At 60.1% G+C, this 16,955-nt stretch overlaps 7 protein-coding genes and 2 pseudogenes across 7 annotated transcripts; 6 read left to right on the top strand and 3 right to left on the bottom strand.

Annotated features, from left to right (window-relative positions):
• Positions 1-14: 14 nt before the first annotated feature.
• ACA1_274950 (Znfinger in Ran binding protein and others domain containing protein) lies at positions 15-880 on the top strand (the record flags this gene model as incomplete). The annotated part of the gene is made up of 2 exons (XM_004333871.1): positions 15-640; positions 787-880. 2 exons carry the CDS (start codon positions 15-17, stop codon positions 878-880), a joined length of 720 nt encoding a protein of 239 aa, XP_004333919.1.
• A 227-nt stretch (positions 881-1,107) lies between these two features.
• Positions 1,108-1,404, top strand: ACA1_274940 (annotated as a pseudogene).
• Positions 1,405-1,701: 297 nt separating this feature from the next.
• On the top strand, positions 1,702-3,066 carry ACA1_274930 (histone deacetylaserelated, putative; the record flags this gene model as incomplete). Its single annotated transcript, XM_004333870.1, has 7 exons — positions 1,702-1,813; positions 1,898-2,020; positions 2,125-2,164; positions 2,362-2,411; positions 2,491-2,533; positions 2,624-2,793; positions 2,897-3,066. 7 exons carry the CDS (start codon positions 1,702-1,704, stop codon positions 3,064-3,066), a joined length of 708 nt encoding a protein of 235 aa, XP_004333918.1.
• Positions 3,067-3,186: 120 nt separating this feature from the next.
• Positions 3,187-4,934, bottom strand: ACA1_274920 (PB1 domain containing protein; the record flags this gene model as incomplete). The annotated part of the gene is made up of 4 exons (XM_004333869.1): positions 3,187-3,789; positions 3,883-4,448; positions 4,519-4,682; positions 4,747-4,934. 4 exons carry the CDS (start codon positions 4,932-4,934, stop codon positions 3,187-3,189), a joined length of 1,521 nt encoding a protein of 506 aa, XP_004333917.1.
• Positions 4,935-6,069: 1,135 nt separating this feature from the next.
• ACA1_274910 (uncharacterized protein) lies at positions 6,070-9,199 on the top strand (the record flags this gene model as incomplete). The annotated part of the gene is made up of 2 exons (XM_004333868.1): positions 6,070-7,524; positions 7,574-9,199. The coding sequence occupies 2 exons, from the start codon at positions 6,070-6,072 to the stop codon at positions 9,197-9,199; spliced, it is 3,081 nt and encodes a 1,026-aa protein (XP_004333916.1).
• Positions 9,200-9,382: 183 nt separating this feature from the next.
• On the top strand, positions 9,383-10,761 carry ACA1_274900 (2,3diketo-5-methylthio-1-phosphopentane phosphatase subfamily protein; the record flags this gene model as incomplete). The annotated part of the gene is made up of 7 exons (XM_004333867.1): positions 9,383-9,414; positions 9,489-9,603; positions 9,687-9,764; positions 9,861-9,965; positions 10,070-10,283; positions 10,376-10,475; positions 10,563-10,761. The coding sequence occupies 7 exons, from the start codon at positions 9,383-9,385 to the stop codon at positions 10,759-10,761; spliced, it is 843 nt and encodes a 280-aa protein (XP_004333915.1).
• Positions 10,762-10,875: 114 nt separating this feature from the next.
• On the bottom strand, positions 10,876-11,630 carry ACA1_274890 (annotated as a pseudogene).
• Positions 11,631-12,122: 492 nt separating this feature from the next.
• Positions 12,123-13,727, bottom strand: ACA1_274880 (hydrolase, alpha/beta fold domain containing protein; the record flags this gene model as incomplete). The annotated part of the gene is made up of 8 exons (XM_004333866.1): positions 12,123-12,243; positions 12,308-12,375; positions 12,453-12,558; positions 12,650-12,742; positions 12,819-12,894; positions 12,973-13,126; positions 13,287-13,354; positions 13,415-13,727. 8 exons carry the CDS (start codon positions 13,725-13,727, stop codon positions 12,123-12,125), a joined length of 999 nt encoding a protein of 332 aa, XP_004333914.1.
• Positions 13,728-13,854: 127 nt separating this feature from the next.
• On the top strand, positions 13,855-14,782 carry ACA1_274870 (leucine rich repeat domain containing protein; the record flags this gene model as incomplete). The annotated part of the gene is made up of 5 exons (XM_004333865.1): positions 13,855-14,039; positions 14,115-14,243; positions 14,333-14,505; positions 14,535-14,572; positions 14,597-14,782. The coding sequence occupies 5 exons, from the start codon at positions 13,855-13,857 to the stop codon at positions 14,780-14,782; spliced, it is 711 nt and encodes a 236-aa protein (XP_004333913.1).
• Positions 14,783-16,955: the final 2,173 nt, after the last annotated feature.

The raw sequence follows: 16,955 nt of genomic DNA, 5'->3' as shown, positions 1-16,955 counted from the left end.
AAGAACCCACAAGAATGAACAAGACGACGTCAGTGCCGCGGAAGCCGGGCGACTGGGACTGCCCCAACGCAGCCTGCGCCGAAATCAACTTCGGGTCGCGCGTGGCGTGCCGCAAGTGCGCCGTCCCCAGGCCTCAGGCTGCCGCAACCAACGCCACGACCAACGCCATGTCGGTACCGCGCAAGCCGGGCGACTGGGACTGCCCCAACGCAGCCTGCGCCGAGGTCAACTTCGGGTCGCGTACGGCCTGCCGCAAGTGCGCCACGCCGAGGCCCGAGGGCCTGGGCTTCAATGCCACCAACGGCGGCGGACGGGGCAGGGGCCGTGGCGGCGGCGGCATGGCGGTGGCGCTACACACGGGCAACGGGACCCACGTGACTATGGTGTACCTCCAGTCGCTCGAGACCAAGGCGGCGTCGCTCGCGTCGCCCGGGTCTGACTCCAGGGACGCGCGGCGGCTGGTGAAGGAGGCGGCCACCGCCGAGGCCCAGCGCTGGGCGCAGGACTACTGGACCACCACCGTCGCCGAGCAGGACGACGATGAAGAAGGCGGCGTCAGCACCACCACGCCGGGCCTGGTGCGCCTGGAGGTGGGGACCCATGTGGGGCGCCAGCAGCATCCACGTCACTGGAGCCCTCGGTACCCCACGACAATGCGCTACTTGCAGTCTCGCCTTTCTTGTTGTGATCGTTGGTGCTGAGAAGGTGATGAGTGTTGTGCAGCTCGGGCCAAGGCGGCGATGGTGGCCCATTTCAACGCCCAGGGCTGGGTGGTCGACAACGCAGCTGGGGCACCACGGCGCACATCAACCTGAAGGGCAGCCCTGCGTCAATCCTCAACTCCCACGTCGACCTCTTCAACGGCTGGGTCCTCCTCTGATGACTTAGGAGATCCGCCAATGACCTGACACCACCACCTTCTACTTGCAAGGCGCTGAAGTGCTCAGCCCCCCCCCTCCCACCCAATCCCCAACCCAATGTCCTTGTGACGCGTCACGCAACGAACAAAGTCCTTCACTTAATAGTTTTACATGCCACGTCAGCAAGTTGCTTTTGTGTTCGCGTGGCAACGGGGACGAACAAATTACAACACACAACACAAGAGGGATGAGCTTCATGGGAGCGCTATCGGTGGCGGGCCTGCTCAAGAACTTCTTCGGCCCGCTGCTTCTCCCTATCGGTGGCGCGGTGGCCGGACTCGTGGTGACCCTCTTGCTGAGCCCCGCCTCGAGTAGCAGGTTCGGCACGCCCAGCACGGACACTATCCAGACCATCCGCGTGAGCGTGCCGCTGGGCTTCCTCCTCGGCGCCGCGGCTTCGGCGTTCTTCTTCGGCTGGATGAGCCTGGGCGTGCCTGCTGTGGTGGCGCTCGCTTTCGGCCTCAAGGTCTTCATCGCGAAGTGAAGGAAAAAGGCGGGTCATCGTACATCCGGGTGACCATGCTCTGGTAGAACCCCTCCTTTCGTACTTTCACGCCGTTGTTTCGCCACATCATGTGCAGCGTCTCCGCCCTGAGTGGCCACACAACGAGTGAGCATTGGGGCGGTGGGTGCTTGCCTGCAGGGGAAGAGGGAAGGTCAGTAACGAAACACATTTCCGAAATAATTTGGGTTTGATGTAAAAATGAAAAAAATTAAAACGAAGAAAAGAAAAACCGTGTCGCATAGCGACCACGGCCACAAGCAGGGGGCGGGGACAAAGATGATGGGGGAGACGGCTACGACCTCGCGTACCATCGATGATGAGCTGCTGTGGTACTGCTCGTACGGCAGCAACCTGTCCCGCTCGCGCTTCATGACCTACATCTCCGGCGGTACCCCCCCCCCACCATATATTCTCTCAGCTCTACTTCTGTCTGCACACGCCCAGCTTTGCTAATGCCCTGGCGCGCGTGCAGGGCGAGCGGCGGGGTCGAAGGTGGTCCACGAGGGATGCCGCGACATAACGCCACCACTGGACGACCGCCCGTTCCTCCTGCCCTACGCGCTCTCGTTCCCGCTCTGGTCCAACTGGTGGGGAGGTACACACGAACCATCTTTTTATTTATTTGTTTATTTGTTTATTCTTTACATTATATTCTTAATCATTGTGACGGATAATGTTGTTATTTATTGATAATAACAGGAGGAGCGGCGGCTATCGATGTGTCCCGTCCGACGGTCGGGTGCGGCTCATCGCCCACCGAATCAGTCATCGCACACGAACCCGCGCGAGGTCGGAAGTACGCTCCTTCTTCTACTTCTTGCTCACTGCACATCACGCACGTTTGTGCTACGTCTTGTGGCAGCAGGCCATGCAGTTCATCGTGTGTGTGTCGTGTGTCGTGTGTGTCGTGTTGTTTTGTGTCGTAATGTGTCGCAGGTATCTGATCCGACGGCAGCAGTTCATCGATATCGTAGCACAAGAAAATGGTACCATTTTCCACTCCTCTGCGCCTGCGTGAATGATGATGATTATGACACAATGTACTGGGGGCGCGTGTTGCCGTAGGCATCACTACGGCCTACGTGGAGGAGCGGCTCGACCTGGATCGGTGCGGGAGTCCTCTCCTCTCTCTTCTCGTGTGTCCATCCGATCGGCTAAGTTTTCCTCGGCTCTCGTTGGACTGGCGACAACTCGGCAGGGTCAAGAGGGAGAAGGCGGTGCGGCTGCTCGAGAACCACGCCTACGGCACGCTGGTATGGCTGGGCGAGTGCGAGGAGGGCCACCCCATATTCACCTTCACACTCCACCCCGAAGCCATCACCGACACCTACAAGGCCAGCCCGCCGTATTTGGAGAAGCTGGCCCTCGGTGCGTGCAGCTCCCTTGCACCTTTGCATCATCTGCACGCACACACGCACCACCGCACACGGATTGATGCAGTTCGTGTGTTGTGGCAACGCGTGCTGTGCAGGACTGTGTGAAGCACACGAGCTGAGCATGGAGGGAGCGGCCGAGTACCTGCTTCGGCTTGATGGCGTCCGACAACACTACACGCGAGAGAGCCTGCTCTCCGCCATTATTGTAGCCACCAGCGACGATGGCGACGATGATGCCACCCACGGCCTCCTTGTCGATGCGTAACAGTCGATCAGCTGGACCATGTAACCCATGATGACGATGATGATGCCAGTGATGGCGTGTTGTTTTATTTACTTAGCTGTGCAAGGCGTTGTTGGTTGTTGTTGTTGTTGTGCTGATGGTTCAGTCGCCAAGGAGACTCTGCGCGGCGAGGTCGACGTTGCCTTTGGCCTCCTTGAGCGCCCTGCGGATGGTGTCCAGGTCACCGAGGCCCATCTCCCGCAGCGCGGCAAGCTCGTCGGCCCACTCCTCCTTGGCCGCCACCACCTCCCACTCGTCGTCCTCGCTGCTGGCCGGACTCTGCTGCGGAGGCTGGTGCTCTTCGACCAGTTCCTGCGCCTCCTGGGCCGCGGGCGCAACGTTGTCGCCTTCGGCGCGCGTCTGGTCGGTAGTTTCCTCTTGCTCGCCGCGCTCTTCGGCTTCGGCTTCGGCTTCGGCTTCGTTGAGTGTCTCGTCATCGGAGTCGATGTCCGAGTGGCTTCGCCCTCGGATGACCTTGGCGATCCTCCGCACCTTGCTCCTCCCCAGCTCCCACTCGCTCTCGTTGTTGTCGCTGTCCTCCTCCGAGTCATCGCTTTCGCGGAACTGTACAGCAGGCTTGTCGTTCTCGGAGTCGGCACACTTGCCAGCGTCCTTCACCACCATGATGTCTGCCCACACCTGATGCCCGAAGAAGACGCCCGACGGGCTTTGCAACCGCCAGTTCGACACGTAGCGGCCCACCTCCTGCAGCGGTCGAAGGTGTGAGCCCTAACGACCACGATCGTCGTGTGCCGACATGAACACCACGCTGGTGGCAAGAAGCTAAGGAGAACGCACCTTGGGAGCGGTCATGTCGACAGATACGTCGACTTCGGCGCCGGGCGCTACGGACATGACGGGGATGGATTCGAAGAGGGAGAGGCTGTCGCCGCTCACGAAGGACAGCGCGACGCCCTCGGGCCACGCGACGTTGCCGCTGTTACGCAGGCGCCATATCTTGACGAACGGGGAACCGGGAGTCATCGCGTGGCCATCGTCCACGGTTATGTCCTCCACGAAGCGACATGCCAGCTTCTGGTCCTCTCGCCTGGGTCCCGTTCTCTTGTTGTAGCAGGCGGCTCTGCCGCGGGGCGCGCCGTCGCTCGCCTTTCGCTGGCGGATCCAGTTGGGGCAGGCCTGCTGCGTTCCGGCGGTCGCGGCCGACGACGTGCTGGCAGAGGGCGCGTAGAGATTGGGCAGCAGCGGCAGGACGCCCTGCGCCAAGGCGTCGGGCGGCAGCGGGGCGTAGATCTTGAGAAAGAGGTGCTGCGAGTCGTGCGGTCGCTGACGCTCGCACTCCGAACAGAGGCTGTAGTCCGTAGCACAGTTCACGCACAGAAACAGCACGCCCTGCACCTGATGCCCTGTAGTTGGGGAAAGTATAAAGGTGAGCAAGGAAAGGAGCCTTACGACCGCGAAGAGCCGAGTTCGTACCGCAGTGGTGGCAGAGGACGTTGTGTACGACGTCATCCATAGTTGTGCCGGTTGCGGGTGGCCCAGGGTTTGGGGCTGGCGCTACGTCAACGATCATGATGCGCAGGACCTTTCCTTCGGGCAGCAGCGAGAGGGCATCCCTCAGCTCGTTGTCACAGGTCAATCTAAAGGAATTTGAATTAGCATCATTAATCTAATTAGACATTTGAGTACTTCAAGGTGCCGAACCCGATGAAATCGTTCTCTTCGTCCGCGTATTTGAGTTTGAACTCTTGGGGCAACGCAGGATGATCGCCAGGACCGGCTTGGCTGTACAGACTTTCGATGAGCGAAAGCAGTTGTTCGTAGGTGATTCCCTCGGCAGGAAGGGTAATCCGTCGCACGTCGTTCCCGTATTGGAACTTTATCACCACCATCTCTTCTTGTTTGCCCTACATCATTCGATTCATCATTAATGACCCATGCAGAATAGCTGCATCACATCACCACATTTATTGGGCACCTACCTGTTTCAAACCGATGGTGATACTCGATTGAGGCACTCGTCTACTGTGTGCGATTGTTGTTCAATTCTATGAAGCCCAAGATGCTTTGCGTGTGGATCAGGTTGGCGCAGGCCTTCTTGTGTGGGTGTTCCCCCGAAATGGAGCGCAGAAATCTGCCTGTGATTTAGGTGCAGAGAAAAAAATTGCAGTTTTTTCCTTCTTTCCTCCGTGTTGGCCACTGCTCTTTTCTTGGATATTGTCAAGATACTGTGTGGAAGTAGATCATACTGACAGCTCAAACCCAACAACTACAGGAGTGGCTCACAGTTTTAACACAAACTGTTCTGCCATCCACAGGTGTTGAATGTTGCTGAAAAAAATGAGATGATTTGGTGGATGCTGAAAATGAGTGGGAAGCAGAAAGTGTCTGCCTCACATTGTATCCTTCCAGCTCATTAGCTCTTGCCACTTGGGCATGGCACTGGGAGTTTTTCTGGTCCTGTGTTGGCCCAGCATTTGGCACAAATTTCGCTGCCCATTAGGGTGAAGGCGCCATGGCACATTCTTCAGCTGCTTTGGTGGCGGGAAAGGATACGCTGGAATTGGTTGCCGGAAGCAGGCAACGGCGCACGTGACAGGAGCCGTGCCAGGCAAAAACCCGGCAGAGCGGAAAATGGGTGGATTTTGGGTGAAACAGACCACTGTTCGCCCGCTTTTGCTCGCGTTCCTCTCCGCTCGTCAAGGCGAAGGTGAAGTGGTGGGGAGTTTGTGCTGCACAGCGAAGGCACTCTCTGCCCCCACACGACGTCGTAGACAAGGAGGAGGATAAGATAAGGTCGAAGAGAGGGTTAGAGTACACCAGCTGATAGAGATTGAGTCGTCGGTTAGCGACCGTACTTCACTTCTAGCTCGAGCAACGCGAGTCTCAACGCGACGAGAAGAAGGGGCTCAGACGGTAGTAGCGCGAAGGATAAAGAGCGTGGTGGAGGAACGATAAAGGCAGGAGGTCGGCCATCGATAGCACACGCGTTCCATTCTCGAAACGGAACTGAATACCATCGCAGAAATGGAGGGATTCGGGATGCTAGCGTCGCCGACGAAGCGAGAACTGAGCGAAAAGGAGCTCGAAGCAGAGTCTGCCCTACTGATGCTGCTTTCTCGGTCCGACGATGCATCGCGGCCCGTGGAAAATGGGATGCATCGAATTAATCACTACGGCGAGAGATCGGCGAGCGGCGGAGAACCGAATGTGACATCGACATCGGCTCCATCTCTCGAAGAGGAAGTGCGAGGCGGGTACCGTACGGCTGATGCGCATTCCACATCCACATTTTCATCCCCGCCTCAACCGACGGCAGCATCGCTCACCGAGCACCAAGCCCCACGGACAAGGGTATCCATCTACAGCCTCCTCAACGATGACGATGACGACGAGGTGCGGCCCGCGGCTCGTGGCGGTAACGACACCAGATTCCTCTTCGCGTCGACACCGGCCTCGTCTTCGTCGCGCTCGACGCCCACTTCGCCCGTCTTGTCGTCGCTGCCGCCGCCCGAGTCGCTGGTCTCGGCGGGGCGTGCGGCCAGATCGCCGCCGATGCCGCGCACGTCGTCCGACGTCGAGGTGCGCTCGAGCGGCAGGAGTCGATCCAAGTCCGCAGGCGGGCGCAAGCTGCTCAGCTCGTCGTCGCCCTCCGTGGCCCAGAAGCCCGCAGGCGGCAGGAAGCGCAAGGCCACAAACAAGAGCGCCACCGCGGCTGCGGCTGCGGGCACCACGTCGACGGCGCCCTCGACCGCCAAGAACGACCGAAGAACCAAGAAGCAGCGGCAGCTCGAGCTGCTCCAGTCCGTCAACAGCGGCCGGAGCGTCGTGCTGAGCGACAGCCTCGGCGCCGAGGACATCGCCGCGACGCTGGCCTCGTCGCCGCTACTCGCCTTCTCGTCGTCCTTCCTACCGTCCATGCTCGCCGCCCGGACGCGTGAGCGCACCACCGCGCCGACGGCCGCCGAAGACGAAGAGCAGCCACACCACCCACCATCGGTGGAGGTGGTCAACGGCGACGACGTCACCGTGCCAAGAGCTGGCGGCAGCATGTTGCCTCCGGCCCCGCTGGCCTCCTACCTCTCGGCCATGTCCAGCCCGCTGCCCACGGGCGCCGGGTCGCCGCTCCCGCTCCCGTCGTCCCTAGCCCAGCTGCAGCAGCTCCTGCCGTCGCCGCTCCCGGCGGGCATCGACCAGCAGCGCGTCATGCAGCTCAAGTCGCAGCTGATGCCGCAGCAGGCTCCCTCCTCGCCGACGGGGAGCAGCACCAACACCACGCCCGACGGCGGCGGTAGCGGCGTGTCGAGTCCCGGAGCGAACGTGCAATCGATGGCCAATTACCTCAACCTCAACCTCAACATCAACTCGCACCACACGAGCCGCTTCGGGGACAAGAAGCGGGAGCGGCGCGACTCGTTCTCCTTCACCTACCCGACACGCAACGGCGACCACCACCAGCATCAGCAGCAACACCACCAGACCGTCCAATTGGACTCTTCGCGCCGCTCCGCCATCGGCGCCTCTGCCGCAGCACCAGCAGGAGTTCCTCCAGCAGCTGCTGCAGCAAATCCACAAGAAGCAAACCGTCGGGACGCCCACCCTCCCGGACGCGTCGCCGCGCGAGGCTTTCGTCGCCGCTCCGAGCGCGGACTCGTCCGTGGCCGCCGACGTGGGACCCGCATCGACGCCGCTCTTTCGCTTCTACCAGCGACCGCCGCACACAATACTGCCCTCGCTCGGCGGCGCGCTGCCGCTGCCGGCCGAAGCGGACGTCACCGTCGCGGAAACGATCGATGTGCCGCACACTGAAGTGGTCAGGAGCGAGGAGGATGCGCCGCTGCAACCGATGAACGAGCAGCCGCCCGAGGCCGAACAGATGCACGCCGAAACCGATGGCGACGAGGTGGCAGTCGAGGTCGAGGTCGAGGTCGAGAGCGAGCCGATGGACGTCGCGGTTCAGGTCGAGACGGCCCTCGAGAGCGAGAGCGAGAGTGGAAACAACTACGATAATCAGGACACCACCATCAGCAGCGCCAGCAACAGCCAGGAAAGCGCGATCGGAGCCGAGAGTTCGACGAACGAGATGCAGACGGACGACTTCGAGGGCGAGCAGCGGCCGCCACCGGTCGAAGTCCTCGAGTGCGGCCCGCAGGAGGGACGCACGGGCAGCATCGAGAGCCACCAGCCGGCCGACGACAACAACAGCGGCGGCAGCGGCGGCATCAGCATCCTCGTCGAAGGCGAGGGCGGCCTCGACGACCCGTCGTCCGGCTTCCAGGGCGTCATGTCGGCGGACGACGTCTTTGCCGGCCGACGGAAGAAGGCCTCGCCCCAGCAGATGGCCATTCTCGAGCAGATCTGGTCGACCGCGGGATTCCGCGGCGCGTTCCGCGCGAGCACCGCACTCGACTTCACCTCGTCCTTCCCGTCGCTCTCCTCGGTATCGGCGTCGTCGCGCAGTCGCTCTTCTTCGGGCTCTGCCGGCGCGTCTCCACAACTCTCCTCCTCGTCGTCGTCGTCCTCCTCATCTTCATCTTCGCCGGCTGCCGTCGCCAACGCTCTGTTGTCGTCGTCGCGCCCGAGCCCCGTGCTGGCCTCATCGTCGCCCACGCTGTCGTTCGCCATCTCGTCGCCCAACCTGCCCACCTTCCTCGCCTCCTCGTCTCTCGGCCACCCAACGAGGAGCGATCCGGTCTTCCACGCCGCCGGCCGGGAGGCCCACGACGACGACGAACGCGAAGACGCGGGTGGTCTCACCATCGAAGATGACGACGACGAGGAAGAACCCAACGAGCGCGAGGTCGAGGCGCTCGTCATCGCCTCCGTCCCCTGCACCACCCTCCCGCACCTGCCGCGCTCATCCGCCATTCTCCTCCCTTCCTCTTCCTCTTCTACATATTCTTCTCCAACCTCAGCGTCATTGTCGTCCACCTACGACCGGGCAACCATGGAACGGTCGCAGCCGGGTGGATCCGCAGAGTCGACATCAGCGTCGTCTTCATCTTCTTCTTCATCTTCGTCTCCACCGGCGGTCAGCGGCGAAGGCGACCAGGCACGACCAGCACCGACGACGGGAAGCGACGCCGACCGATGCCTGGGCTCCGGGCTGGGCTTTGGCGCGCACGGATCCTGTGAAAACGGCAGCGTCGGCGCGTAAGAGCGCCAGTTGGTCGATGACGAAGAAAAGAGATTGTACACATATTGTTGTTGTGTCTGCTCGCTTCCAAAGATGAGTGAAAGAAGGCCGTGTGTAGCATTTTCCTATTATTTATTTTCTTCCTTCTATTTATTTTATTTTATTTCTATTTCTATTTCCTCTGTTTGCAGTGTGCTGCACGAGATGAAGAACCTCATCGTTTTCGACTTTGATTGGTAACCTCACCTGCAAGCTTGCAAGCTTGGCTGCCAACAACTGCTTCTTCGCGAATTCATCACAACGTTTGCAGGTCCCTCCTGGACGAGAACAGTGATGCGTGGGTGGTGAAGCAACTCGCACCAGAGATCTACGGCCAGTGGCGTACGCTCTACCAACGCGACACCGAAACCTGGGCCGAGTTCATGGTATTTTTTTTTTTGTTCATTTATTCATCTCTTTATCTATTTATTTATCTATTTATATTTACATTTGTCCGCATTTATTGTAGGATAAAATGATGGGCATGCTACACGAGCGTAACGTCACAAAGGAGCACATCGAAGAGTCCTTCCGCACCGTGCCCATGGTACCGTGTGGTGTACCGGTGTGTGGCTGGCGCTGCAGTCTCTCTCACGACGTTCTTGGTTTGGTGGTGACTGCTGCTCTGTTGCTGTGTACACAGCGAGAGGCGATGGTGGAAGCGGTGCGCTACTGCAAGGAGAACAACTCCGACCTCATCATCATCTCGGGTGCCAACGAGTTCTTCATCGAGGTCATCCTGGGGGTAGTACCACGTCCCCTCAAGCCAACGTTGCTGTGCGAAAATGTTAACCTGTCGTGTGTGTGTGTGTGTTGTCGTGCGTGCGTGTGTGTGTCGTGTGTTGGCCACAGCATTTCGGCATGAGGGAAATCTTCTCGGCCGTACATACACACAGGTCACGGTGGCACCAGGGCAGGCTGCGCGTGCGGCCCTACCACGCACCGATGACCATCACCCGCGACGCTGCCGGCCGAATCGTCCGCGAGAAGCTGGACGAGGAGGACTGCGAGGAGGAGGCCTGGAAGGAGCACTCCTGCACGGTCTGCACGCCCGACCTCTGCAAAGGTACCACGTTATCCCCCCCCCCGAATTGACATTTGACAGAACGTTTCGAACGTGTTTCCAAACGTTTGTTGTTTTGGGAATTCCTCCGACAGGTGAGATCCTGGCCGAGTACATCCAGTCGGGCCAGTACGATCGCGTGTTCTACATCGGAGACTCGGATAACGACTTCTGCCCTTCTGCCCTACTCTCCAAGTACGCACACGCCATCCTGCAATCGCACACACGACACGCACGCACGCGCAAGCGCACACGCGCACACAACTCATGTTTCATTCACAGAGATGATCACGTGCTGCTAAGAAAGGACTTCAGCCTGCACAAGCGCCTGCAGGCGGGTCAAAAGGAGGGCGACCCGACCATCTCGGCCCACCTCCACCTGTGGGAGCGCGCCGAGGACGTCTACTCCATCTTCAAAACGCACATCTCTCCTTCACCCTCTTCTTCTTCCTCCTCTTCTTCCTCCTCTTCTACTTCATGAACACTACACAACAACAACTCGGGATCACTCGCCTTGCTGTATCTTTCAGGCCTCTCCTTGTCAAGTTTCAACAGAATACCATGTTCGTGTGCGCACTAGTTGTTGTATCTAACCTTAGATGTCGATCGACGGGACCTTGAGCTCGTTGAGATCAGCCGCCGTTAGGTTCTGATTGCCCACAGCACCAGCGCGGAAGGGCACAATGGCCGTGATGAACGACACCGGCTGGCCCGCCGTGACGTCGCCCGCCCACCGGCCGAACACGTGGTGGCGCTGGCTCCACTCGCCGCTCCGATCGCCGCTGAACGCCCAGTAGTAGCGGTTGGTCACAGTCGTGTTGGCCGGACCGGCGACCCTGAGCACCCAGAGGGCGCCGACTTGCGACCGCCCGAGCCGCCCGTGACGAGCCGCTGGAGTAGCTGCCGACCCCGCCGGCCAGCTCGCGCAGCACCGACGACGTGTGGTACCGGGGACCGTAGGACAGGCCCATCGAACTGGGCAGGTCGTCGTAGAGGCTCAGCATTGAGTCGAAGATGAACTGGGCGCCCGTGTCGCGGTCGGCGCCACCTCTCGCGAGTGATTGACCGCGTGGCCGTTGTAGTCGGGCACCGTAGCGAAGCCCGACGTGAGGTACTCCTCGGTCAGCGCGCCGTAGGCAATGTCGACCGCGGCGCACGGCGGAGACCCGCCCGCACTGCGGAAGAAGGAGTATTCTGGCCCGGGTGGACGCTCTCGAGCACCGCGGCGGCGTTGGCCATGGAGCGGTTGTAGCCGTAGGGGCCGTTCAGTACCTGACAGAGGCCCGCGAAGCGCGTTTCACCACAAACTGCGCCGCCGAGGCCGGTGTCCATGGTCTGGGCCATGCGCATGTCGATCTGGAGGTAGTCCCCGACCACGGCGGCTCTTCCGGTGTTCCACTGGGTCGTTACGAATCGCCCGCGACGAGGTGGAGGAGCAGAAGGCGAGGCACAGACGAAGGACGTTGCGCATGGTTGGGTTTGTGGTGAAAGGCTTTCGCACACAATACAGCAGAAATAAATTGTCTGCCGTTGCACAACCCAGATCTCCGAGGTAGCCACACCACCAAATGGATCGGATAATAACAGCCAATTGGGAACTGGGAGCATTATGGTCGAATAATTTAGGCGGTCTACCCTTTGGGGGACTTCGCACACCGCTGGGTCGGGGCACCCAAGGTAATTTGCCTACCATTTAAGATGAAAGAAATAGATAGATGGCGGCAAGAGGTGACGACAGCGATTCTCCCAATCGTCCGCCACCAAGTTGTACTCTATTGTAGCCACAGACATGGCGTGTGAAGAGAGTTTGTGGTGGTTCGTTGCCAAGTACCTCAGAAGCGCTCAAGCAGTGATGAAGGTGGTGTAGGCAGCCACAGTTTCACTGGGCGCTTCGAGCTGCGGGTAGTGCCCAATGCCGTCGGCCAGCAGCACGACGTCAGCTTGGGGCACCTCTTGCCGATACCTGCGGGAGAGAACCACTCGTCAGCACACAACACGCCTTACAGAACTCATGAACGGAGAGGTACCGTTCTGCAAGGTGTCTCCCGCTCACAGGATCGGCAGGCCCATTGATCAGACGGATCGGCACCGTCGTCTGCATACGTTGCAATGTCGAGTCATGCTCGCGGGTGTGCCAAGGTCACGGAAGAAAAGGTGTTGCGTTGAGGGTACCTGCTTCAGGGCGTCTGTCCATCGCTGTTCATGCTGCACCCTGTCCGCCATGTAGTGAAGCAGCGCGCCTGCAAGTCGGTGGCCTCCTTCATACGCGATCAGAGACCTGCACAGCCGCACAGACGCGGTGGTCACTCGCACAGCACAAGACTCTCCTTCTTTCCTACACAACTGTAGGAAAACGGATGGCAGCGTACCACATCTCCTGGAACTCGGCCTCAGTGGGTGCCGTGTGCTCACCGAACAGGGGCACGAAGGAGCGACAAAACAGCCAGTAGTTGGCAAAGTATCTGCTCACGCGCCCAATCGCGAAGGTGAGCCACGTGTCCCACACGCCTGGTGTTGTTGCTGATAAAGGAACCATACCCGAGGAATGTGCCGATGTGGGGCAGCGCCAGCACTTTCTGGATGGTTCGAGGACGGTGCGAGCCAGGAAACAGGCCTGCGGAGGTGGCCCGTAAGTAGTTATCATTGCGGCGGTGTGCGAGCGACTGAACTGCGGCGGGCTGGAGCGACGTACCGCCATTGAGGAAGCAGATGGACTTGAGGGACAGTGTCGAGTCGCCAGCCTTGGCCCGTTCGTTGTGGCGCGCGAGCAGCTCTTGTCCTACAGTATCGCCGTAGTCGTGCGCCAGTACGTGCACCTCACTCACGCCCATGTGCGCCAAGAGTGCCTGCATCACAACACGGTCACCACGACATGGTCAAGCGCGAACAAGAAGCAGAGACGCGATCGCCAGGCTACCGTGCAGAGCGAGCTTGCGGGTGTGTGACCATCAAGCGATCATATAGGATGTGAAGGCCACCCATTCACCGCGCTGGGAGAGGAGGCACCTCCGTGATGTCGGCCTGCTCCATGATGGTGTACGAGTGGTTTGTGGGCTTCTCGCTGAGCCCAAACCCTGCCCAACAAGTGCGTCAGACCCGAGCATAGAAGGCGACAACTCAGCCAGGGAAGGTACCAAGAAGATCGAACAAGATGATCTGATCGAATTGGTGCTGCAGCGCAGGCAAAATCTTGATCCAATCAAAGGAGGAGGTAGGAAAGCCGTGCAGGCATATGAGCGTGCGCTGGGGCGCTCCGTGGTTGTGGATTACTTTGTGCCAGATGACGCGAGGAGGGCCTGCCGCGCCCTCGAAGAGGAAGTAGTGGCCCGAGGCCTTCCACTGCTTCACCACCAGCGGCAGATCGGCCGTCGTGATGTCCCTGCAGTTCCAGCCAACCAACGCTGCCACGAGCACGGCAACCACGCCAAGCAGCCGCATCGTCGTCATCTTGTTTGCTTTTGTCTTTGAGTGGCTTGGCCTATTTGTTTCTTTTATTTATTCGGAAGATTTGATTTTGTCTAAGATGTCGGGAGAGGACACCGTAGGAGCGCCACATCAGCCGGTAGCGGTGGTCATGCACAGGGAGGAGGTGGACCTGTCGCTACGCTCGCTGGACTCGGAGATGCTTGATGCTGTGTGGCCGCAGGTCGAAGAGCACGCCGGCAAGCTGGTCTGCCTCTCCCTCGACAACAACCTCCTGCACCGCGTGCCCACGTCCTTGTGCCACTTCCACCAGCTGCGGTGGCTTCACCTCAACGAGTGCGCCCCGGTTTCTTTCTTCGACGGTGCGAGTAGGAGCTCACTTGAGGAGAGGGGGGGGGGCAATGTGTGCAGCAATCGCCTAGCGCAGGTGCCTGAAGCCGTGATGGCGCTGACGCAGCTGGAGGTGCTGCACCTCCAGCACAACTGCATCTCTTCACTGCCGCCCGCCATCTCTTCTCTTCGCTCCCTCAGCACGCTCAGGTATTCCTCCTTCATGCGAAGAAAAAGAAGAAGAAGCCGCTGCGTTCCACGTTGTGCTGATCCCACCTCTTGCTTGCACTTGCGTACAGCCTCTACGCGAACAGGATCAGCGAGCTGCCCGACGAGATTGGCGACCTGCCCGCGCTCGAGTCGCTCCTGCTCTCCAACAACCGCCTGACCTCCCTGCCCTCGTCCATCTACCGCCTCACCTCGCTCCAGGACCTGGCCATCGACCACAATCGTCTCACCTCCCTTCCGCCCGGTTTGCCACCCGCTGCCCTCGCGTCAGAGGCTCCGACTGCTGGCGCCACCGCTTTGACCGGTTGGGCGTCCCTGAACACGCTTGACGCCAGCTACAACCGACTGCGGACCCTCCCCGACGGCTTCGGCACCCGCACGCTGCCCAGCCTCCAGAGCCTCTTCTTGAGCGGCAATCGGCTGCGCTGGCTCCCCGTCGGTGTCCTCTTCACGTTCATTCCCGGCCTAGAGCTGTTCGAGCTGCGCCACAACCCCATCGTCCAGGGCCAGCCCTACGCTGACGACAGTGACGATGACGATGAGAATACCGAAGAAGGCGCTGAGCAGGCGGTGGCGGAAGGCGACGAGGATGGCGTGATCGACCCGGAGGTAGTGGGTGACTACGACCGCTATTCTGACGAGTCTGTTGTGGAGGGCGTGTCGTACGCCGTGCCCGCCCTGGTCGACCTGTGCTGCTGCGTCGTGGCCACCGACGAGCGGCTCCTGCTCTCCGCCGGGGCCAGCAAGAGCGACCAAGGCGAGGGACCCTCTCACCTCCAGGTATTTCCCGTTCTCCAGCTGTTTTTTGCGTTGTCGACAGCTCCCTCAAACATCATCGAAATCCACACTCCGGATGATGAACGCCATCTCTTCTCTTTCCCTTTCCATGCTTGGGTGTGCTCGCGCTGCCCAACAACCGCGTTGCGTGTGCTTGGTGACAGTTCTGACTTTACTCAACTTTCTCGTAATGACTGGTTGCACGTTCTTTCGTGGTGGTGTTGTACTATGTGGTTGTTGCGGGCCACCATGTAGCCCCAGCTTCCACAGGACCTGCGGCTGCGGCTCTGTCGCGGTGGGCGGAGTTGCGTGCACTGCGGGCAGCTCTTCTACGGCCTTCCACCGGTCACCGCCGTGCTGCGCCGCCTGGTCCTCCCCAGCTGCGGCCGCTTCGTGCCGTCCATGGGGGACAGCGCTGTGTCACGAGACCTTCGCCTGGTGTTTCGCTCCTCCTTCTGTTCGGCCGCCTGTTGTCGAGCTCGGCTCAGTTGACTGCCGCCAACACAACAGCGGCCGCCGCGGCCGCTGTTGGTCGGTCAGAAGCGGCTCGCAAGCGGCTCCCGCCCACGGCTGTAAGAGGGCCAGAGCCGCAACGGCCTAAAGTCCGCCTGCCTACGGAACTGCGGCCGCGTGCGACCTAGAACCCAAAGGCGCAAACCGCACGGAAAGCCGACGCCCGTTCGAGTGTGGTGGCCAACCACGGCAACACGTGGCGCCGTACAGAGCCAGCTCACACCGCCGGCGACACATGAACGAGCGTGACGCTGCTAAGATCGTTCTGTTCCCTCGATCTTAGGTGGCGGTTGATGTGTTACTGGTGACGGGCCTGTCCGTGGGGCCAATGGGCACACTGCGGCATGGCATGTGGCCCAATTGCGGCTCACACTCCGAGCACCAACTGGGTGCGCCGAGATAACATTTAACCGCATGCGAATGAGCGGCAAGCTGGAAAAAGAGCAACCACAAGACATCATCGCTTTCGTTCTTCTTCTTTCTTCCGACTTCCCCTTCACGCCACCGACCAGGCATCACCACCAACCACGCGCCGGCCACTGATCAGCTCGCGCCTAATCAGAGCCCAAAGACGCACAACTACTTCCCTCACTTTCCTCTCCCCTTACCCTAGCTCGCCAGTCGGGGACGTCAGGTCAACTTTCACCTCTCCCATCGCTCCTTACAGACAGTACCCGCACCCTTCGTTCTCCCGGCCAAAGCACATCTGCTCCAGCACAGCTCGAACAGAGAACATCTTTCTCTTCCCCGCGCTTGAGCCACCCCAAGCTTTCGCTCACACACACACACACCAGCTCAACGCGCTGCGACCGCCATCTCGACTTCCTTCGGTCAACTTCCGGGCTCGCATAAAATAAGCTTATCCGCTTCGCTCCGGGAGCGTCACATCCCTGGCACGCACCCAACCGCCATCCATCTACCAACCGCACACGCACACACGGACAACGCGAGCTCCAGCTCTGTCGTCATCAATCGAGCTCCAGAACGAGGGGAAGAGCGAAAGCGAAAAGAGACCCATCCAAAGAACGAAAGCGAAGATGGACGCTCTGGCGGCCGCTGCGGCGAGGCAGAAGCCGGTTAATCCCGCGACAGCGACAAACACCAGTACTTCATCATCATCGACCCCGCCGCCGACATCACCTTCGACGCCGGCCAGCAGACCGTCGGCCCTTTCCATCAACTTCCTCGTCGAATCTTCGTCGAGTCCCTACTTCGTCGAAGAAGCTGGCGATGCTACCACCAAGCCCAGCGACCACGTGGTCGTCGTTGACGAGCAACTTCGAGCCCACACACCCAGCAAGATTAGTCGTCAACATCTAGATGAAGTCGACGACGGTCAAGATGAGGCCTCTACCTCGCCCACCACCACCACTCCCGTCCAACGGGCATCCCCCTTCGATCATC

The sequence above is a fragment of the Acanthamoeba castellanii genome (assembly GCF_000313135.1).
Source record: "Acanthamoeba castellanii str. Neff unplaced genomic scaffold scf7180000084773, whole genome shotgun sequence".
Classification (NCBI taxonomy): domain Eukaryota; phylum Discosea; order Longamoebia; family Acanthamoebidae; genus Acanthamoeba; species Acanthamoeba castellanii.
This window is presented reverse-complemented; position numbering and strand designations above follow the sequence as displayed.